At 37.0% G+C, this 24,464-nt stretch overlaps 1 protein-coding gene across 7 annotated transcripts in view; it reads left to right on the plus strand.

Annotated features, from left to right (window-relative positions):
• The window catches only part of PDE10A (phosphodiesterase 10A), a 591,886-nt gene that overhangs the window by 488,910 nt on the left and 78,512 nt on the right, over positions 1-24,464 (plus strand). For all 7 annotated transcript variants that reach the window (XM_072766442.1, XM_072766447.1, XM_072766434.1 and 4 more), the window contains 3 exons: positions 7,927-8,047; positions 9,066-9,115; positions 22,449-22,589. In XM_072766442.1, coding sequence (XP_072622543.1) covers positions 7,927-8,047; positions 9,066-9,115; positions 22,449-22,589 — 312 coding nt within the window. The remainder of the gene's footprint in view (positions 1-7,926; positions 8,048-9,065; positions 9,116-22,448; positions 22,590-24,464) is intronic.

Here is a 24,464-nt window from a genome sequence, read left to right on the forward strand (position 1 = left end):
CATACATACACATTATGTGTGTGTGTGTATGTAACATTTTCTTTATATATTCATCTGTTGACAGACACTTCGGTTATTTTTGTAACTTGGCTATTGTGAATAATGCTGCAGTGAACATACGATTGCAGATATCTCTTTGAGATAGTGATTTCATTTCCCTGAAATATATACCCAGAAAAAAAGATTGCTGGATCATTTGATAATTCCGGTCTTAATTTTTTGAGAAACCTCCATACTGTCTTCCATAGTAACAGCATCAGTTTATATTCCCACCTCTGGTGCACAAAGGCTCCCTATTCTCTACACCTTCCCTGACACTTGTTATCTTTCATCATTTGATGATAGATACCCTATAGGTGTGAGCTTTAGCTCATTGTGGATTTTAATTTGCATTTCCCTGATGATTAGTGGTGTTAAACACCTTTATCCTGCACCTGTTGGCCATTTGCATGTCTTCTTTGGAAAATGTCTGTTAGCTCCTCTGCCCATTTTTCAATTGAATTGGGATTATTTTGCTGTTCAGTTGTATGAGTGGGTTTGTTTTTTTAATGTTTTAGATATTACTCCCTTATCAGATAAATGGTTTGCAAATATTTTCTCCCGTTCCGTCTTTTGCCTTTTCCCTTTTGTTGGTGGTTTGCTTTGCCATGCAGAAGCTTTTTAGTTTGATGTAGTCCCACTTGTCTATTTTTGCCTTTGTTACCTGTGTTTCTGAGATCATATCCAAAAGATCATTTCCCAGACCAGTGTCAAAGAACTAGTCTCAGCTTGTGATTTCATCTAGGAGTTTTACAGTTTCAGGTTTTAAATTTAAGTCTTTAAACCATTTGAGTTGGTTTTGTATACTGTGAAAGATAAGGGTCCGGTTTCATTCTTCTGCACGTGTATATCCAGTTTTCCCAGTACCATTTATTGAAGACTGTGTCCTTTCCACATTGTATATTCTTGGTGCCCTTCTTAAAGATAAGTTGACCGTGTCTGACTGGGTTTATTTCTGGGTTCTTTGTTCTGTTCCATTCATCTGTGTGTCTCTTTTTGTGCCAGTACCATACTGTTTTAATTATTAGAGATTCATTATGATAGAGTTTGAAATCCGGAAGTATGATGCTTCTAGCTTTGTTCTTTTTTTCTCAAGATTGCTTTGAATTTTCAGGGCTTTTGAAGTTCCATATAAATTTTAGGGTTTTTTTTTTTCTATTTCTGTGGAAAAAAAAACTTGAAATTTTGATAGGAATTACCTTGAATGTACAGATCACTTTGGATACTATTGACATTTTAACTATATTAATTTTCCAATCCCTAAACACGGAATTTCTTTCCATTTATTTTGTGTCTTCTTCTATTTTTCAGTTTTTTTTATAAGTTTCAGTCTACATATCTTACATCTCTTTGGTTAAATTCATAAGTATTTTATTCTTTTTTGACTCTATTGTTAATAGCTTGTTGTTAGTGCATAGAAACACAACTGATTTTTGTATGTCCTAATAAGTATATATGTTACAAGGATTTCCTTATTTCTCAGAGTTTAATGAATTGTACATTTCAGTGTTTCTTAAATTTACTTAAAAATCTAAAAAAATATTGACACCTTAGGTTTGTTTTCAGCGGCACGGCTTAACATTTCTGAAACTACTTCTGTATATTCCAGGACTAAGAAACTGTACAAATATATTAAGGCTATTGTCGGCAAGTTTTCTCTCTGTTGCGTGAAGGAATTACAAATATGGAAACAGGGAGTGTTAGAATGCACACTTAATTGCTTAGCTGAAACTGGAGGTATTAGTATGAATCCATAGTTTTTCATTTCCTTGTATATATATATATATATATATGTAGATAAATACAGAATTATATATTTATATATATTTCTATGAGGCACCTCATGTATACAATATTTACATAAATGAGAGACCTAGAAGCATTGACAGCAGTGGCACTTATAACTCCTGTGCTTGAATTTTAAATACCCCTCTCCATTAAAAGGAACTTCTCTTTCTTTGAGAAACAGAAATGACTAATACCAGGGTTGGCAAAATATGAAATGACAAAATAAGAAGGTGTAGAAAGAATCATGAAGAATGTCAGAAGGATATAGCAACTATCTTGAGGAGGTTCTTGCTGGTCAAATCTGGGATAGTTGAAGAATCAAAATGCATATATGACAGTATTAATGGGTGGTAACCTATTGAATAAGAATCTGTGAGTCCAGGGTGGGGGGTGGGGGTGACTGGGTGACCAGCACTGAGGGGGGCACTTGATGGGATGAGCACTGGGTGTTATGCTATATGTTGGCAAATTGAACATCAATAAAAAATAAATTTAAAAAATAAAAAATAAATTAAAAAAAAAATCTGTGAGTCCAGACCCATGTAAAATGAATGAATGAGGAGAATGGAAAATCTTCTTCCCAGTAGAATGGCAAATACCAAATACAGGAAAGATGATAGAGTTCTGGCCCCAGCACTTTGTTGTACTGCTGCCAAAGATGCAAAACCTGATAATAATCTTGAGCAAACATCAGACAAATCCTAATTGGCTCACATTGTACAAAACATCAAGTTCAAGAAACACAAGGGAAAGACTAGAATTGGTCCACATTAAAGTATATCAAATAGGCATGACAAGTCAATGCCATTTGTGATCTGGGATCACAATGACCCTGCCCTAATGGGATGGATAACTGTAAGGATATTACTGGGACAGTGGATGGCATTTGAATGTGGAGTCTTAATTAGCTAATATTGCTGTGGTGATGTTAAAATTTCTGATCACGGTTACTGTTATAACTATGTAAGAGGATATTTTATTTCTTAGGGAATACATAGTACAGTTGTGGGATAAAGGAGCACACTAACATATTCTCACATATGCAGAAAAAATACTTATGACTATGGCATGTGTTTATGTAGATAGAATAATAGATAACAGGAAGGCAGGCAAGCATAGTTAACTGAGAATGAGAAAGCAAACAGGACAAAATGGCAATATCGATGGTATACAGGTATACAGGAGGTTTTTTGTATTCTTACATTTTTTTAATAAGCTTGAGATTATGTCAAAATTAACATTATGAAAGAGATAAATTTAAAAAGAAATAGGAAAAATTTAAAGAATGACATTATTCAAATTTTGAGGTTTATACTAAAAACTAGAAGCTGTTTGTACACACTCTTCAGTGTTGATCCAACTTAACATCTGCCTCATCATATTTTCTACTGATTTGACTCCGGCCTTCAGGACAGGCCAGTGATCCCTCATAGAGTCATGGGCTCACAGACCTCACACCATTCAAGCGTCCATTTCGTTCTTGAATTGCCTCTAACCTCTCCTGGGGAAGTGGTTTGCCGATCTGTGAACTAGGGTTCACGTTAGCAAGTCTGGGAGCATTTGTTCTCCTGGCTAAACCAGCTTCACCAAGGATTAACACTGCTCTGTTCATTACCATCGTATCTCATAAAACACTGTTTCCCTCCAGGTGGATGGAGTGGCTGTTCCCCTGCTTCCCAAACTGTTCCAGTGCTCTTAGGCATCACAGCAAACTCACGGTAGTAGTTCAGGACCTGTTAAAGTTCTGTGGAGCACACAATGATGCCTGTCAGATAGAGCCTAACAGAATTTACAGTTTCAGTATTAGGTCACTGCAATCCTTTCAGTGAAGTCAGGTCTTTGCAAATCCTTCTGTTTTCAGAAGTTGCTCTAATGGAAAACAAGCTCTACATGAAAATCAATGTGGAACGTGGAAAATTAGAGTGGCAGCATCCAGTTGGATTGTAAGGTTTGAGAAGTTGTGCATTGCCCAACTCATTCTCCTGAGAATTCTGACTTCCTGAGTTATGAAAGTATCGGTGATATTCAGTGTATACTTTGGTTGGGTTCTTATGTAGAATAAAGTTAAGGAAAGGACTTTGTCAAATTAGAATGCTGTGTAAATTCCAGTTCTGAGCAACTTCATTAATACACTTATGATTTTCTTTCAGTGAAGCTATAGGCTTAAGGTTTATTTTACTGAATTGAATTGATCCCTTATTATTTTTTAAAGATTTTATTTATTAATGAGACACACACACACAGAGGCAGAGGCACAGGCAGAGGGAGAAGCAGGCTCCATGCAGGGAGCCTGACGTGGGACTCGATCCCGGGTCTCCAGGATCAGGCCCTGGGTTGAAGGTGGCGCTAAGCCGCTGAGCCACCTGGGCTGCCCCATCACATTGTTTCTAAAGAGCACCTTGGGAGGGTGGGATTTGGTTCATCTCCCCGTGCTTCCTGTGCCTTTCCTTCTGTGTGATGGTAGTCCTGGCCCCAGGACTATAAAACTTAAAATAATATGTAAATGTAAAGTAGTAAGCATATCAGGCTAACAGCCAAACAATAGTTATGCTTACTACTTTACATTTACATATTATTTTAAGTTTTATAGAATATTATGGTTTGAATGATTCACTATGTAGATAGGGCTTTAATTTTTGAGAATAGTACATTAATATGTAATAGTAACTGTAATAAAACATTTTGCTCTTATGATGCAGTTGTCATTGACAATCAAAGGAAACAGGGTGTACTAAACCCCCCCCTACACCAGGTTGAAGGTCAGAATTTGAAGCTTAATGACAAAATTAAAATCCTAGGTCATAGATTATCATAGACAGTGAGTGTTGAAAGGTATTTTAAAGGTAACACACTTTAGCCTCCTTGTTCTACAGATGAGAAAAGAAAAACTCAGAGGACACCCCACAATAAACTGCCTTCTTGTTATCACTTGTGTGTGACAACCCAGTCCTTCCAGAAGACACGGTGAACAGCTGTTCTTCCCTCTCAGCACTGCACACAGATCCTGTGAATGGATGTACTCTCAGAATCATGTTGTCAGAGAAAGGAGCTTTTTATAGGGACTCCTCTGCGGGGTGCTTCAGAGCCCACCTGAGACTAGCTGAAGTGCCTCTCCCCAGAAGAAAAAGGAAGTGTTCAGAACTTTATCGGTTCATAACAGTCTGTGTCTAGGGATAGGTTTTTAAGCATTATGGTTTTTGCGTGTCTGGATCTAGAGATTCAGACCCTGTCATCATGACTTACTCTCTTTATTTCTCATAGCCTGGCTTTTTTTTTTAAGATTTTATGTATTTATTCATGAGAGACAAACAGAGACATAGAGGGAGAAGTAGGCTCCCTACAAGGAGCCTGATGTGGAACTGGATACGAGACCCCAGGATCACAACCTGAGCCTAAGGTAGATGCTCAACCACTGAGCCACCCAGGCATCCCTCATAGCCTAGCTTTTCTTTAGGTTAGTTTCAGTCTCAGATAAGCTCTTTCCCAGGACTTTGGGGAAAAATACAAACAAATGGTTCTAATTAGTGGTGAGGGAGAGAGAGAGGGTATGTTAGAGTAGAATCGTTTCTCCAGAGTTCTTCAAAACTGGCAGTCGTCAGATAGCATCTTGTTTACACATGATAAAGGAACAGCATGAGCTTGTGTGTATGGCCACATACAATGCTGTTGTGCTTGGAAGGCATCAGAATTTCAGAGCATTCGTGATTTTTATGCAGACTTTTGCTACCTCAATTGTATCTGTCCGAGCGTAGGTCTTGAAGAATATCAGCAGCCAGAGAATTGCCAGGAAGTTATGACTAACTGCTAAGCAGTTAAACCTTTAGCAAAAAAGAGTCACAAAACTTGGTCAGGAGGCCGGTGATTTACCATGGTTGCGTGTGCAACAAAGCGAGCAGGATGCACAGGTTCAAGGGGCCGGGGGAATCCGGCACTGGGTACATGAGGCTCAGCAGATGTAGGAGCAGAGCACACACAACCTAGAGAAGCTGTTCTGAGAGAGGACACAATGAGTGCCAGTCGTAAGAGTCCCAAGAACAAAGTCAATCATTCTCGAAGTTGGCACTAAAGCATAACGATGCTTGGTGGGTTTCTATTTTGATGCTTTGGGGTCATGTTCATTCGTTTATTTCTGTTGTTCTCTCCACTTAGGAAGCTCTTCCTCCAGCTCTCTGCAGGTCTCACATCTTCTCCCCTTTTCAGTGGGGATCCTTCAGGGTGGAATTTTGTCAGTTTCTGAGGATGCCTATTCCTAAAGTGCATTCTAAAACTGTAGTTACCCCCAGGTGTTTGAAAACCCACTGGGGCTCACTGTTGAGATAGGGTTGAGCTGCAACTCCATTGCTCACCTAATGCCTACTGCCATCTGGCTGGGACACTGTAGTAGTGTTTGGATCTCTCAAAAGTAGTGTCTTATTCTCTTTGGTATGTATTGCACCTTGAGAGAAGTCATCCTTCATACTTCTTTCTCGGGAGTCTGCCTGGACCAGAGTGTGCACCCTGTCCATCCTATTAAAAAGGGTAACTCTCTCCCTCCAGAGGTCTTGGCTGCCAGCCTTCCCTGCTCTTTTTTCTGCATACCGCCTATCACCGCCTGCCACATTATAACATTCAGTTATTTATTTTCCTCACCTAGAATCTAAGTTCCTTGAAGACTGGAACTTTATTCTGTTAATTCCCCAGCATCTCTTCTGGCTAGAAGAATACTTATGTATAGTAGTGTAGATTGTCAGGATTGCCAGTACCTATTTGTGGATTGATCGATTCATCTATTCTTTCATGTGTTTTTTCACATTCATTCATTCCTCAGACATTCATTGAGAATAGTGATCAAGAATAACGGCAAGTGTTTGCAACAATATGGATGGACCTAAAGAGTATTATGCTAAGCCTAAATAAGTCAGTCAGAAAGACAAATACTATATGATTTCACTCATACGTGGAATTTAAGAAACAAAACAAATAGAGAAACAAGGGGAAAGAAGAGAGACAAATCAAGAAACAGACTCTTAACTTTAGAGAATAAACTGATGGTTAGAGAGAGGAGGTGGGTGGAGGATGGGAGAAATAGGGGATGGGGATGAAGGAATGTACTTGTAATGAGCACCGGTGATGATCAGAAGTGATGAATCACTATATTGTACACCTGACACTAATATAGCACTCTATGTTCACTATACTGGAATTTTTTTAAAAAAGAGTAATGGCAAGTAATAAAACTTTAGGAGTTAAAGATACCTGAGTCGTTAAGAAAGAGAAAGATGGCTTGAGATGGTGTTGTAGACAGACCATAATTGCATTTTGTAGAATGTGGGAGGCCGTCCCTGTGAGGAGTCTATTATTCGAAGTACGGTGGGAAGCCCCAGGAGTATTTTAAGCCAGGGAATGACAGAATTTTATTTTGTTTATAAAATTTACCATCGCTATTGCTTGGAGAATAGGCTTAGGAAGGGAAGCTTGATGGAAGGCAGTTTTTCAGCATTTTTAGAGAAGACAAGTGCTGTAAGTAGCTACGACTTAGCTCCCATCTTTTTCCCAAACCCTATTTACCTGCTGTTGTCCCTGTTACCACAGTGAAGCCCAGAGCTTTAGGCTTGCGGTGGGGCAGCTGGTACTACCATGACAGCAAACACAAGAGCTGCTCCCTCCTGTCCTAGGGGAAGAGTTGAGCTCTGACTAGGGTGGTAGCCCCATTGGTGCAGATGAATGGAGACTAATGAACAAACTCTGCTTCACCCAATGCAATGCGTATCAGTTTGCTTTTCTAGCATCTAACAGAATGTTTCATTCAGTTAGCAAACTTTTGTACTACTTTTACTGATTATATTTAAAACCTCAGAAATAAAAAGGTAATTTGTAACATTTGATGTTTTAATATAAAGTATACATGGAGTCTATAATTCTAAGTCAGCAATTTTAATGTTTAATCTATTTTATAGTAGATTATAATTAAATAATGCTCTTTAAAATCATAGTGTATAAAAGCATAAAGCAAAGTATGTAAAGTTATATACCTTAATAGTATGTTTTATAAAGTAAGGAATTTTTAATTTTATTATATTTATGTCCTTTATTTCTCTTTCTTTTTTTTTTTATTAAAAGTACCAAGATACGAATATGCAGGGAGTTGTGTATGAACTAAACAGCTATATAGAACAACGGTTGGATACAGGAGGAGACAACCAGCTACTCCTCTATGAATTGAGTAGCATCATTAAAATAGGTAAGAAATGTTTTGTATTCCTTCTGGTAGAAAATTTGAACTGAAGATTCTTTTATTCCATTGCAGAAAATGGAAAAAGTAATATACTTACTATAAGGCGAATGCAAGTCATTTATTTACTTCTATTCTGGGGCTAAATTTGAAATGAAAATATTTTATTATGAAAGTACTAGAATGAGTCAAGCCTAAAAATTCCTAAGTTGTCTAATCCCAAAAAAGTATCTGCCAGATATATAAATGGAATGAATGTACTATGCTTTCTAAATAAAACCCAGTTTTCTTTGGAAAGTATAGTTTTATTGAATTAAATCACATCGTTATGGAGTAAATCATTAATTTTTAAGAAACAAAAAGCATTTTAAATTTATTTGGGGAGGTGACAGAGTTATATACTGTTATTACCATTTTACTGATGAGGAAGCTGTGGCAAAGACAGGTCAAATATTTTATCCAAGGCCACACAAGTAAAAAGGAGTGAAACAGGAGTCTACATTCAGGCAGTCCTCCCCTAGTGATATCTGTTATCTGCTCTGATAATTGCCTTCAGATGAACCGGAAGCAGTTTTAGGAAAGTTAAATTATGTTTTCTTCAATGATGACATGTGGAGATATACATCATCCTTTTTGGTTGATGCTAATATTGATTACTCATTATTATAAATCTCATGTCTGATATTTTTCATTTTTTAAAAATTAAATACAATTCTTAAAAAATATTTCCAGTAATTGTGATACTTAAAGTTTCCCAAAGATATTATTACATAGCACATGAGCTGCTGTATGCATTTGAGGATGTCACATCTTAAAATTTGCTGTAGCTGATGCATAATGAATGCAGATGCTCTACTTGTGTGATTGAGTAAAGTGGTAACTTAATCTGCTCAGTTGACTGCATGACAATTAGTTATGGTAAAGGTCCTTTCACAAAGACTCCTGCCTGAGGTCTCACCTTAAAGAGTTTATACGTGGTCTGTTCTTCCATTGAGATTAGTTTCTTCCCTTTTTATTACTTTGGCAGCCACAAAAGCTGATGGATTTGCACTGTATTTCCTTGGAGAGTGCAATAATGTAAGTATCTAAATTTAGATTTTGGTGCTCTAGATAAGAAAATGTCATAAGCTTTTTAAAAAAGATACACTGTGTTACAAACAACAGATGCATGGGAATTAGGTACTTTAAACTCATGTTGTGTTCCGTTTCTATACACAGTCATTGCCAGCTGAAAAGTTTAGCAGCGTGGCAACATTGGGGCATAAAGTCTTATAACTTATTTATTGTTTTAGTTTTGGTTTATGATATCGTATCCTAGGGATGGCATTTCTAGACTGTGTTTTGTACAGAAGATATTTCAGCACTGGGAGCTGGGGCACGATGGATGATTTATGCCCTTGCAAAACAGTCTGTAACAGTAAAATGAGAACAAAAGTCCAGCATTTTTATGTGTGTGTGATTTTTTTTTTTTAAGATTTCTTTAAGGCAACTCTCACAGTGCTGGGACAGAGTTACTAAGTGTAGCTCCCAGAGCTGTGGTGGCCATAGCTCAGAATGTTCCATGGCATGGGGCTTTTCTAGTCTTCTGTGCGACAGGCTGGACCTTGTGTCTCTGGGTTAACTTACTCAAAGCATGGCCCACTATCAAATCCAGTTGTGTATAAGGCACTTTAAAAAGTACTTTAAGATGTTTGGCTACTGGCATCTGATTTTTGTTATGAAATTAAAACCACATACATGACATTTTAGACCAATATTCCAAGCCAATAACAATTATATTTGTAATTTAAATATATAGAAATTATTTATAAATATATTTGGAAAATTCTTACTATGTATTTCTTGTGAGTTAGGCATTGTTATTTGAGATTTGGAATGTATTTTTGCAATGCAATACTTGTATGTATGAGTAATCAAAATGTGTGCTATTTATAATATATAAAATGTTAATAGGAATAGAGATGCAAGTGTTCTGAGATGTTTGATAGTACTCTTGAATAATACAGTAGTCCAAAGGATAAACAGTAGTTGCACAAAAATATTTCTTGGCTGATTTACCAAACCCATAATTGATCCTCTTCTTTTTTGCAGCCCTTCTTTCCCCCTTGCAGAGTAAAAATTTATGTTACAGGATTAAAAGCTCTTTAGGGTAAAGACCTTTTCTTACAAATCTTCACATTCACCCAGCATCTCTCCTAGTGCCTTCCATGTACAGAATAAGAGTGTTAATTAAATTAAATTATTCAAATATCACTACTACTTCTAAAAACATTAAATGATATTTCAGCTAATGGGTAACAAGTAGATCTCATTCTTTCCTATTCATTCCAAAAATTTGCTTTTAAAATTTTGCCTTTTAGAAAACTGTTATATAATTTGTAATTCTATTGAAAATGTACTGGTGTGTATGTTAGCTCAGGGTGATCATGAGAGTGCATGTCTCCTTATGACGCCCCTGGGATCTGCAGACAACTCTCAGGGCTTAACCTTGGCAGCTGAGTATGTACCACGTGACCCTTTCCCTTCAATCACAGCTATTTGTGACCCAAACTCGGACCCATCCAATTCTCTGCTGAAACCTGGATCCCGGACTCAGCATTTCTAGCTGTTTACATGAAAAGAAGTGAGTGAACCCTGGAACTGAGACGGCCCCATGGGATGACCCTCTTCTGCTCTGTGTGACAGAGAATGGGGGAAAGTGGTTTGCAGAGGTCAGGAAGGGCAGGCAACAAGAGGCCAGGGGTCTGCAGGGTGTGACAGCCTCAGGAAGTGCTTGACTTTTAGAGCCTGGGTTGAGATTCACAAATCCCATATTCTTAGGCACTTGGCTGGTTTGTTGGGTTTTTGTGGGGTTTTTTGCAAGCTTTGTTTATACATTGACCTTCGTGAGGTAGGTTCCTAGAATATGTGATTTAGAGAAAGCTCTTTGTGTCTACAGTCTCTAAACTGTATTCTATGTATACCAATTCTAATTCTTTGACTTTTATTTTACTTAATTGAGGGGATGACACTATATGCCTCCTAAGTCTATTGATTTCACTGTACATGACTATCTCTGAGGTCATTGTGTCCATGGTCCTGTCCTGCTCAACAGCATGTCCCTAGGAACACACAGCAGATGACCTAGCAAAAATTGTAGCTTCTTCTGACCTTCCTAAGTCCTGTCTCTGTTGTGCATTACTATCATATACTTCTCCTTCAGAGAATTTAACTGAGTCTGTAATTATGTATTTATTTATGATGTGTGTGATTTTTTATCTGGCTTTCTGATGAGAATGGGATCTCCGTGAAGGCAGAGACCTTGTCCTCCTGGGAGGATACTTTTAGGGGTGATTACTGCAGTTTGTTCACCACGTTTTTCCTTGTACGTATTCCACACAGGTGTCTGTGCCTTTAATATTTCCTTGCCCTGGGGACTTCTGTGGGTAGGGAGAAGACATCGCCTAAAGTCTAGGTTCACTGAAGTGTTTCTTTTTTAGTCTTTCTTTCTTTCTTTCTTTCTTTCTTTCTTTCTTTCTTTCTTTCTTTCTTTCTTCCTTCCTTCCTTCCTTCCTTCCTTCCTTTCTTTCTTTCTTTCTTTCTTTCTTTCTTTCTTTCTTTCTTTCTTTTTCTTCCTCTTTCTTTCTTCTTTTTTTTAAAGATTTTATTTATTTATTCATGAGAGACACAGGCAGAGAGAGAGGCAGAGACACAGGCAGAGGGAGAAACAGGCTCCATGCAGGTAGCCTGATGTGGGACTCGATCCCGGGACCCCAGGATCACACCCTGTGCTGAAGGCAGGCACTAAGCCACTGAGCCACCCAGGGACCCCTTCCTTCCTTCCTTCCTTCCTTCCTTCCTTCCTTCCTTCCTTCCTTCCTTCCTTCCTTCCTTCCTTTTTCTTTCTTTCTTTCTTTCTTTCTTTCTTTCTTTCTTTCTTTCTTCTTTCCTTTCTCTTTCTTTCTCTTTCTCTCTCTTCCTTCCTTCCTCCTTCCCTCTCTCTCTCCCTCTCTTCCTCCCTTTCTTTTTTCCTTCCTTCCTTCCTTCCTTCCTTTGTCCCTTCTTCTCTTTCTTTCTTTCTTTCTTTCTTTCTTTCTTTCTCTTTCTCTTCCTTCCTCCCTCCCTTCCTCCCTCCCTCCCTCCCTTCCTCCCTCCCTCCCTTCCTTCCTTCCTCCCTCCCTCTCTCTCTCCCTTCCTCCCTTCCTTCCTTTCTTCTTCTTTCTTTCTTTCTTCTTTCTTTCTTTCTTTCTTTCTTTCTTTCTTCTTTCTTTCTTCTTTCTTTCTTTCTTTCTTTCTTTCTTTCTTTCTTTCTTTCTCTCTCCCTCCCTCCCTTTCTTTGTTTCTTTCTTTTTCTTCTCTCTCCCTCCTTCCCTCTCTCTCTTTCTTCCTTTCCTTTTCTTCTTTCTTCTTTCTTTCTTTCTTTCTTTCTTTCTTTCTTTCTTTCTTTCTTTCTTTCTTTTTCTTTCTTTCTCTCATTCTTTCCTTTCTTTCTTTTCTTTCTTGTTTCAGCAGGCTCCACACTCTGCATGGAGCACAATGCAGCCCTTAAGCTCACTACCTTGAGTTCAAGACCTGCACTGGTCAAGAGACGGACGCTTCACTGACAAGCCACCCAGACGCCCCTGAAGTGTTTCTTTAGTTGTATCTACAAGATTACCACTTTTTTTGCTCTTCATTTCCTCATGCATCTCAGGTCTTCCGTTTGGAATCACTTTTCTTCTCTCCTGTAGAATTTTCCTTAGTGAGAATGTGCTGATGGGAAACTTTCACTTTTTGTCTGAGTGTGTCTTTATGTCATCACTTTCTTATAATAGATCTTTCCTGGATACAGAAATCAGATTGATAAAATTCTCTGTGTATTGACTTGAGCATAGTTACTTTTGGGTTATTTTTTGTTGTTTTTCTCAGTTCTTCAGTATAGTTTTTTTTTTTTTTTTATATTTCCTGGATATTTTTTAAGTTGATCTTTTATTTCTTGGGACATATTAACTATACCCCTTTAACATTGTTTTATATTCTTTCTGAATTTACATATCTTGGTTTTGTTTCATACATGTCTCAAAGAGGGTGGCTTATTTGCTCATGTGTTTTAATTTATTTTGTGTTTTAACTGTGAATCGTTATCTTCCTTGGGCCTTTTTAAATGGCTGTTCTTAAGAACTGTGTTTAAGTCCTTCTCCTGGAGTCAGGATATAAATTGTTTTTTTGCCAGTCATCTAAGACACTTCTAATCCAGGACTATTTTAAATTATCTCATGAGATTTTTTTTCAGACTACAAAGTAGTATGGGTTCAAGCATCACACCCATGTGACACACAGTTATGATTTCTCAGAGGAGATTTTTATTGTCCCTCTAGCAATAAATGCAAGATACTCTGGGGCCCTAGTAATCTCCTTGCAACATTAAGTATATTTACCCTTGCAGCTACAATGAGGCATTAGCCCTTTGCAGGTCTCCGCCCCATGTGGGGGTTCTCCTGTTCGCTGCCATGCTTTCCTGAGGGGAGGTCAGCACGTCCAAACTTTGTTGCTCTCAAGAACAATCCAGCTTGGGTTTCATTTGCCTCACAGATTTCTTTATTGACTTCTTTTTAGATTTCTGTGGATTCCGTCCATTCTTCTCAGCCCAGCAATGCATTAGAAAGGATTGTAAAATGTACTTTATCCAGCCTTTAAATAATTTTAAAATTGTTTTCTCCAGGAGTATCACATTATCTAATCTGCCCTATTGCTTGAACAGATGTTGACATACTTCTAAAATGTAAGACAACCATATTAAATAAAATAAAGTTGTTTTTTTTGTTTTTCGTTTTTTTTTGCCCAGGTGAGCAGATACATGTGTACTTTTTTTAAATACAAGATGGCATATTATAGATATTTATAGCTTTTTAAAAAATATTTATGTATTTATTTATTCATGAGAGACACACAGAGAGAGGCAGAGACACAGGCAGAGGGAGAAGCAGGTTCCATGTAGGGGGCCTGATACGGAACTCAATCCCAGGACACTGAGATCATGCCCTGAGCCATCCAGGCATAAGATTTTTAGTCTATACCAAAAATACCAAGGATTAAGATACAGATGGGAGGAATTATAGAATTCTTTTTTTTTTTTTTTTTAATTTTTTTATTTTTATTTATTTATTTATGATAGTCACACAGAGAGAGATGAGAGAGAGGCAGAGACACAGGCAGAGGGAGAAGCAGGCTCCATGCACCGGGAGCCCGACGTGGGATTCGATCCCGGGTCTCCAGGATCGCGCCCTGGGCCAAAGGCAGGCGCTAAACTGCTGCGCCACCCAGGGATCCCTAGAATTCTTATATGTAATAAAAATACTAATTTCTTTTTCATAAATGAGAACAGAAGAAATAATTTCCAAAATTGATACATTGAGAAATATAATTTAAATAGTATTTAAACATATCAAAAATTCCACTGGTAGAATTAAAAATCCACATCAAGGGATGCCTAGGTGGCTCAGAGGTTAAGCGTCTGCCGTCAGCTAGGGGCGTGATCCTGGAGTCCCAGGATTGAGCCGCACATCGGGCTCCCTGCATGGAGCCTGCTTCTCCCTCTGCCTGTGTCTCTGCCTCTCTCTCTGACTCTCATGAATAAATAAATAAAATCTTAAAAAAAAAACACATCAATATTACCAGAAAGGAAAACATTTAAAGAAAACATGGAAAGTTAAGGAAAAGAGAAAACTAAGTTGTATTAAAACACTAAATATAAAACTTAAAATAGATTGTGGAACTCGTTTAAAAAATATGTCACAACAAAATTATAAGTAGAATGGGCCCAGCTATCAAAAGAAAAAAAATCTTGAATTAGATTTAAAAGCCCCACAACTATGTTCTATTTCATAGAGGCATGTATAATAAACAGAGGACTCAGGAGTGGCTGAAAATAAAAAGATAATTTTAGGGGCCTCTGGGTGGCTCAGTCAGTGAAGCGTCTGCCTTCGGCTCAGGTCATGATCCCAGAGTCCTGGGATCGAGCTGTACTTTGGGCTCCCTGCTCAGTGGGGCGTCTGCTTCTCCCTCCCCTTCTGTTGCTCCCCCTGCTTGCTCTCTCTCAAGTAAATAAATAAATAAAATCCTTAAAAAAATAAAAAAGGTAATTTTAGATGGAGCAAAACTATTCCAGAAAAAAATGAAAACAAAATAAGAGAAAGTACCACAGGATCAATAATGAAGTTTAGTTTGGGGAATAAAAGCATTAAATTGGAACAGGAGGTCACTCGGGATTTGTGAAGGGGTTTAGTCTGCAGTGAAGGCAGAGCTGTTATGAAGTTTACACTATAAATATTTGATGCATCAAAATTTGTAAAGCGGGACACTTGGGTGGCTCAGTGGTTGAGTGTCTGCCTTTGGCTCAGGGCGTGATCCCAGGACCAGAGATCGATTCCGGCATCTGGCTCCTTGCATGGAGCCTTCTTCTCCTACTTTTGCCTGTGTCTCTGCCTCTCTCTCTGTGTCTCTCGTGAATAAATAAATAAGATCTTTAAAAAAAAAATTGCAAAGCAAAACACATACACAAAAAGAATAGAAGGATACAATAGTATTTTTAGTGGTTGACAGATCAAAAATACATTTTAGGGAATGTTAGTAGTATCAATAAGTAGGCTTATCCAGAAAATATATATATTATTTTAGGATTTACCAATGTGGATTTCCTTTTGTTTTTTGGGTTAGACCCTACTTTGATGCTTTTAGCCTTCATTTAAGAATTCAGATCCCTCCAAAAACATTTTTAAAAAAAGAACTCAGATTCCCATAATGCCTAAAAACAAGGAAATTAACATAAATAATGTGAAGTGTAATTCTTTGAGAAGAAAACAAATACAGTTAATGGGATATTAAGAGCATAATATTTACAAAAGTGAATTGTAGTATTGCTAAAGCTCTGGGCAAAGTTATTCACAGTGGAAGATCCGACATCCTTGAAATATTAAACGTCTATACATTTTTGAGGCATTAATAAGAGTCAAAGTAAATTAATTTTTTAGCACATTTTTACTGGGTACAACTGCACGATAGTATTCCAAGTACTAGAGACATGATAGTAAATTAAAATCTCTGTCCTGGGATCCCTGGGTGGCGCAGCGGTTTAGCGCCTGTCTTTGGCCCAGGGCGCGATCCTGGAGACCCGGGATCGAATCCCACATCGGGCTCCCGGTGCATGGAGCCTGCTTCTCCCTCTGCCTGTGTCTCTGCCTCTCTCTCTCTCTCTCTCTCTCTCACTGTGTGCCTATCATAAATAAATAAAAATTAAAAAAAAAAAAAGAAAATCACTCTTAAAAAAAAAAAAATCTCTGTCCTTTTAGGATTTGCCAATTTAACCTATGGACTTAGAAAAAGAAAATCCATATAAACAAGAGACTCCAAAGAATGTATAGATACAGGGGCACCTGGGTAGTGCAGTCAGTTGAGCCTATGAAGTGGTTTTATCTCAAGTCCTGATCTTGGGGTTGTGAGCTAGAGCCCCACATCAGGCTCGGGGTGTCTGCCCAAGGATTCTCTCTCTCCCTCTGCCCCTCCATCCCCCCAAATAAATAAATAAATCCTATAAAAAACCCTATACAGATGTAAGCTATTTTCCAGCCTAATGAATAAAAAAGAGAAAACACAATTATGTTTAATAGTTTAGGAAATGCAGCAGTAGATAGAATGAAAATGATAAACGAGAGGATATTTGCACTAATAAATGTTGACATTTATTTATATATTTTTTTTTATTGAAATTTGATTTGCCAACATATAGTATAACACCAAGTGCTCATCCCATCAAGTGCCCTTCTTAGTGCCTGTCACCCAGTCACCCCATCCCCTCACCCGCCTCCCCTTCCATTACCCCTTGTTTGTTTCTCAGAGTTAGGAGTCTCTCATGTTTTAGATAAAATAGACAGTTTTTGAGGAAAATGTAAATTGTCCCATTTAATACAAATGATGATAGGAAACCTAGGGGGACCAGTAAATGAAAGAAACTGGAGACAGCATTTAAAAAGCTTTTCTAAAAGCCACTTGGACATTTTTTCCAAACTGTTTTTTGAGTACAAACCTTGTTCAGGCTGTTTGCTGCCCCTGGGGACACTGATGAACCAGAATAGGTTCCCTCATTATACCTTCCCTGTGCTTTTCACGTTCCACTGGGACAGTCCCTCAGGAGAGACTACTCCTATGCTATACACATTTTTTCAGAGCCTGGAAGAAGATGCTATACACATTTTTTCAGAGCCTGGAAGAAGACGGACAGCTTACCAAAAACATCCTGAGACTCTGGAGTTGGCCTGAGTGAATTGTAGCTCACCACTCTGTGACTTCGAAAAGATTTTTAAACTGTCTAAATCTTAATTTAACTTCCAATGATTAAATGTTGTGTCGTGAATGTTATCCATTCAGCAAACCATTTAAAATACCTGCTGTGTACCAAAAATCTATGCTAAATTGCTGAGCATACAAAGATGATAAAAAGCAAAACAAAACACCAGTCCCGTCATCAAAGAATGTAGAGCCATAGAGGAAATGGGGAAATCCACAGTTCAGTGTAACATACAATCTTGAGTGCAGAGAGGAAGCCAAGGTGTTGTGGGATAGTGAATTTGATGGGGTCTGGGGTGAATCACACTAAAAACAACTCAGATGATTAGCTCTGTTTAAGTAGGGTTTGGAAGACCTCTTCCTTAGTAGAAGAGGAAATAAAGGGCGTTCTTGGGCAGAAGCAGAAGTCTGTGAGAAATCTGGAGTTGGGAGAGGAAGTAGCGTATCTGTGTGTCCTGACCCTTTGCAGAGATTCACATCATGACGCATACAGGGTGCTTTTGAAATATTTGTTGGAAAAACTATTTTTTTCCATGATAAGATTTTGGTTAATTAATCTTTTTTTTTTTTTTAACAGTTTCTCTCTTTCATACCGAGTCTTTTACTCTGACACATAACATACTTTATAATATTATCATTATAGGTTTTCTTGTGTTATCTCTAAGAGTATTTTGTAAAAGCTAAAATCTTTCAGCCCCTACATTTTTTAATTCATAAAGTAAGTTCACAACAGTTCATACATTGGTGTTGAGAGTCAGTTTATAGCAAGTACTTTAAAGTAATGGCGTCACTTCCTCAATGCATAATGAACTTCAGCAGGTTAATCTTAAGAATCATGCAGTTAGTTCTCCTGAAAGTTCAGGTGAACCTGGGGCCAGTTGTTCCTGCCCATCTGCATAGCTCTAAATTCGTTTACTGTCCACTGCCATCTAGTGTCTTGTGAGAAAAATAACCCAATGGTAAGCCTATAAATAAGATAGCTTTTGAAGTATTTCTAAAATTGATCTGATTGTAAGTTGAAGCCTTAACATAAAAAAAAAAAAAAATGAAGTTTCATGAATAAAGTGGTCATTGAATTGTGTATGGGAAGGAAGATGAGAAACAGTGTCTACCACCTGGTGTTTCAATTTAATAGATGTCAGTGAATTGGATTTTCCCTTTTCATCAAAAAATCATGTTTTTTTTTCAATAAATTATGATAGTCTTTTCTAGTGTTTATTTTCCACCAAATCTATTTGTCCAAATTAGCTTTTTTAATAATTTGGATGCTTTTTTATTGCTTCATTAAGTGAACCTACTGGTCATGACTACTATTTACCAATCGTATCTACTTTTAATTATCTAACCTTAGATATAAGTAGTAAAAATTGCTGTTACTCCAGAAATACAGGCTAGTTTATAAAGGATTTCTTTGAAAAATTGAAGCTCATTTGTCCCCTCCTACTGCACGGCCAGTCTCTTTGATGGTCCTGGGAGGTGGAGGGCTAGTAGCCCCTGGGAGATTCCCCGAGCAGAGAGGAACCAACAGCAGTATTTGTCACCGTGCATGTTCTGAATGCAGTTGATTTCTTCTCTGGGAAGAGTAGGTAGAGGTGGTTGAGGTTTGGAACTTTGGACCTTTTCCTTGTTTTTAGTTTAGTTTAGTTTTTTTTTAATCTCTAGCTTCTAAAATACATTTGTGCTAATAAACTTTTTCATAGATGATGCAGTGTTAGGGCAGGAATTAATTTTAGGGACTCAGTTCAACATTGGATTTTATAGATAAATGATGTAAGTACATGCATAGTAGTCAATACATTTTAAAATACCATGTAGTGATGTTTGATAAAAAGCAGTTTCTAAAAAAAAAAGCAGTTTCTATTCACTCTTATGAAAATAGTGTAATTTTTTAATCTTTATAAAAAATCTTTATAAAGATTTTTATCTTTATAAAGTCAAACCTTCATGCCAAATATCATAGTGATTTTTTTAATAAAATTCCTCTGATGAATCACTGAACTCTATCTACCTTGGAAACTGATGATACACTGTATGTTAATTAATTGAATTTTTTAAAAATAAAATTTTTATTTTTAAAAATAAAAATAAAGTTAGTATTTCCTTGATAAGTTTCCATAGAACTTACACCCATCATTGATTAATGCAGTAATGCAGCCCCTTTGCCAATGAAAGATGCAAAGTATATCTTATCCAATAAACTGTGGTTACTTTGAAACATGAGGAACCAAAGCAAGACTTGCTTTGTCAGGTCACAAAATGTACAAGTTTATAATAATTCAAACAGTGTGGTAGATTGTCAACCCACTGTACGTAATTAAGAATTCAGAAAGAGACCCAAGTATACTCGGGGATTAGTATTTGGAGAAGGTAGTAGTTTAGCCACTGGAGAGTGACTCTTGAGTACACAGCTGTCCGTTTGATTATTTCTTAGAATCAATAAAAATAGGCTTAATGAATCTTCCATATCCTGTGAATACATGTAAGATTCAGCCTCTATTTTAGAGGTTTGTTTCTTATTTTTTCCATTTGCAATAATAGCTGTCCATTTGTGGGTTCAGTTACAAAGATGATGAAGAACATTACGAACATGCCATTACAACACAGATTTCAAACTAGTGGTTGATATTGAATCAGAGATGGATGTTATGAGGGGAACCTTTGCACAGGGAATTGTATGGAGTAAAACACAAACAAAAAGGAATGGGAAAGCCCTAATGCAGAGAGGAGAAAGTGAAACCACGTCAGAAACAGGTGTCAATCCCAGGCCGGTCCTCACTTTCCCCTCCTGTCTGAGCTTTTGGCCTTCATTTGACAATTTATTCAGTACTTTTAGCCCTCACCTCCAGGTCTCATTTGGAAACATTTCTACTTGATAAATATGAACAAAAATCATAAACTGGTAAAACAAAGATAAAGTTTCCACAGTAAAGAATTATTTAAATTTTTGGTAACTATCTATTATCCACAAGTTTTTCAGATTCAGTGAAGTAGTTGAAAGATTTCCAAACCTTTGATTGTCAGCAAACCTAATATATAGAATAGCTTTCCATACACCTTTGGAAAAAAGCAGTATTTGCTATCTGTTTCTTGTGCTCCATATAGAAACCCTACGTAGAAGTGATAGATATTTTATAATATTACATAAGTGATCTCCTAATAATATAGGATTATATAAGCTATTCTTTCATTATTGGTTTTTGAAGGTTAATTACAACTTGTAGATACTATTAAATCTAGCCTTGAAAGGCATGTAGCAAAGTCATCCAAAAAGATATCTTGTTGTAGATCTTCAAACAACAGAGCCAAAGCTACGGCTGGGAGCTTGCTCCAGAGTACTTTTTGTCACCATCCTGGAAGTTCTATAGGAGCTAGGCAAACCCCTCAGTTCTGTTCCCATTCATTTCCTGCCTTCGTCTTTGGTAAAGAAAAGAACATTGCTCGGCATTCTTCTTCTGATTAACTTTCTCATAGTTGGAGAAAATAATTATCAATTCTGATTTTTCTTCAGGCTGAATATACCACATCCTTTACATTTTTTCCTTGCAATCATCCCTTCTTCCTGTTCTTAAATAGTTTTTCTACTCTTTTCTCAATCTTAAGAGAAGGTGGCACACCGATTTGTACCGCGGCAATGATAGACACTAAATCTAATAAAAATCTTACTTCATCTACACTGTAGGCATATTGGTGCATAATAGAATTATGGTAACTTTAAAACCCGTGATGCTGAATTCTAGCCTCTTTAAAAGTGAATAAGGTGGAATTTTCATTTACTATCTTATATGTAGTTAAATTTTAAAAATCTTTTTAAAGCATATAACTTGTAATAAACATTTTTAACTTAATCTCTACAAAGAACCTTTAAAAAATATTTTTCACAGGCATTGATTTACTTAATTACAAATGCTATGTAAGCATAGTCCTGATAAAGATCTACCTGTGAATAAAATATTTTGAATTTCGCTTCTCATCTGTAAGTAATGATGATTTATTTAAAGCATCTGGGGTTGCATCTATGCTCTGCTTTCCTTCTCCCATTCCCACTCAATTGGAGGAGCTCATTTATAGGGTTTACTCTTGTGTGATAGTTGAGTTAGATTTTATAGGAAGAAGGAGTTCTCTGACATTACAGAGCTTGAAAACCACTTATCTAATAAGTGTATGATTACATCTAACTCAAGTTCTTCAACTAGAATTTGCTTAGTAAGTATTAGTAGGAACGTGTAGCTTAAGAGGATTATCTAATCTTTAGATTTTAACTTACAGCAATTCAATTTAAGATAAAAGTAAAGTATTGGGAGAATTTATCTGGACCTTAATATTTTTCAAATTGAGTAGATAATCATAATACAGTTATGTCACAATATTGCCCCCAATCTCCATGTTACTTGTTTTGAATAGTAATTCTTACTTAGTAGAAATTTATTTAAAATATTGGATTTAGTCAAAATAACTGATATTTTTAAAAACTTCTCTTAAAATGGTTTCAGGACTTTGCCTTCCCACCTAGTCATTTGAAAGGGAATGATGCAGCCAGATTTGTTAAAAATATTTTGCATAAGACTATTTCAAATCTATAATTTTATAATCAGGCCAATTTAAGGACTGGAATGATTTGAGTCATTAAAAAAAAAAGTAATACTGTATTGAGGAAGAAAGATTTTTAATGAAAATGAAAAATGTAACCAAATCAGTTTGACTTATAGTCTTTGATCCTGTCTTCCGATCCAGAAGTCCAGTCTCTAGGGGAGGTTGGGCTGGATGTGTATCTGTTTCTTGCTTGACAGAACCTTGACCCTAAGGACAACTTATTTTTTTTCCATTTTATTGTTTTCTATATATCAAAATAATTTTGGAGGCTATTTTAAGAGTGTTTCTGTGCCTAGACATTCATTGAAGTCCTGTATCTAGCCTGTTTGTGTCCTATAGGGAATACGGGAGAGAATTGCACCTCACGTACCCTAGTTTGATCATTGCAAAGCACTTTTCCTCATTTTCTGTCTCTTCATTGGCTTACAGATTCCTCATGACCAATAAGTAGTATCTAGGAGTCTTTTTGTAGTGCCAAAGCACAGGGGGGTCTATAAAACATGTTCTTTCTTCTTGCTAGAGTCTGTGCGTGTTCACTCCACCTGGAATCAAAGAAGGAAAGCCCCGGCTCATTCCTGCTGGGCCTATTGCCCAGGGCACCACCATCTCTGCCTATGTGGCCAAGTCCAGAAAAACATTGCTAGTGGAAGACATCCTTGGGGTAAATGGCTTTTTGCTCTGTAACATTTATAACCTGAAGTATTTATTTCATAAAGATGACATATCATTTTAATGTTATGATTCAAGCCATTTAATAAGACCATTAGAGCAAGATACTGATCAATAAATGGATTTGTATGTAAACTAATTTTTGTTCTCAGAAAATCCTGTCTTACATACCCACCGAGAGCTAGATTTAAATAGTTCTGATTTCAAAACGTACCTGTACAGCTAAGCATAAAATGTATGTTTATATTCATATAAACTAAATGATCACTGTTCTTTGTTTTATATCCTAGCAAGATGTATGTAAATGAGTTAGCTACTGCTCTGTACCATTCTACCCCAAGTTTTAGTGATGTCCTGCAATACCCACTTGTTACTGCTCATGAGTCTGGATTGGGCCATTTTGCTCATTGGGCTGTATTCAGCTTGGCTTGCTTATGCATCTGAGATCAGCTGGCTGACACTTAGGAGCTGCCTGGCCTCAGAGAACCTCAGTGATTATCACTCCCCTCCCTCCCCACCCCACCTCTAAGTCAGGCTGGCCTAGGAGTAATTATCAGTCCCCTCCCTCCCCACCCCACCTCTCATCATGGTGGCAGGGCTTCCAGAGAATAAGTCAAACATGGAAGTGAGTTTTCAAGCGTCTGTCTGTATCAAATTTACTACCCTTGCATTAGCCAAAGGAAATCACATAAGCAAGCCCAGACGCAGTATTGGAGGCCCATGGGTATGGAGACTGTGACAAATGGAGCCCTTAGTATAGTCTTCCACACTATATAATATATGTGAGCACTGTGATGAAATGTCACTATATGAGCTTATACTTTAAAATTGACAAGTATGCCAATGACTATATAGGTGTAATGAAATTGCTTGAGAAAGTGCTAAGTTGGAGTCATGAAATCTGGATTTTAATTCTGGTTTTGCTATTAATTACCTATACAGATACAGATAAAGAAGGTTGCTGAAAGACATGATCTTCATTATAAGATCATTTTATGGAGTGCCTAGGTGGCTCAGTCACTTAAGCCTCTGACTCCTGGTTTCCACTCAGGACATGATGTCAGGGTGGTGAGATTGACCTCTGCATCAGGCTCTGCACTGAGCATGGATTCTGCTTGAGATTCTCTCTCTCTGAGTGCGCCCCCACCCCCGTCCCACACTTGTGTACTCTCTCTCTCAAATAAAATGTTTTCTAAAAAAGATAATTATGTGACATGATAGAGATGCTAACTACCACTACAATGGCAATCGTATTACAATATATAAATATATAACACAGAATCAACATGTTTTATACTTTAAATGTACATAATGTCATGTCAAGCATATTTCAACTTTAAAAAGTTTCAAAAGTAGATAGATACTATACAAATTGTCATTTGAAAATGTTCTATCATATATGCAAGCTTTCAAAAGATCTGTAAGTTACAAATACAGATTTGTACTATTCTTGATTGATGAAAAGCTTCCTACGGACAGCAGAAATTAAACAGAATTGGTATTAATTTATTCAATTCCCTATATTCCTTTGAGTGATTAGCGAAGCTAGAAAGTTATTAAAGTCAAAGAACCAATTGCGTTTTTCATAAGTAATCAATAATTATTGGATGATTTGAATACTTAATATGAACCTTTGAGATTCAATCAGAATGACTAGCATTAATATACATTTCTGTATTATTCTAACCTTAAAAAATAGAATGAACATAATTTGTTATGTATACTTCCTTCATGTGGTATTTATAAACTGGCAAAGCCCTTGGAAGAGTTCTAGCACATAGAAGGTGATGGTTAAATAGGGATTAGCCATCAAATTTACCTTTATTATTGCATGAAGTTAATATATATTCATTGATTAAATCCATCT

Source organism: Vulpes vulpes, chromosome 1 (genome assembly GCF_048418805.1).
Source record: "Vulpes vulpes isolate BD-2025 chromosome 1, VulVul3, whole genome shotgun sequence".
In the NCBI taxonomy this organism is placed as follows: domain Eukaryota; kingdom Metazoa; phylum Chordata; class Mammalia; order Carnivora; family Canidae; genus Vulpes; species Vulpes vulpes.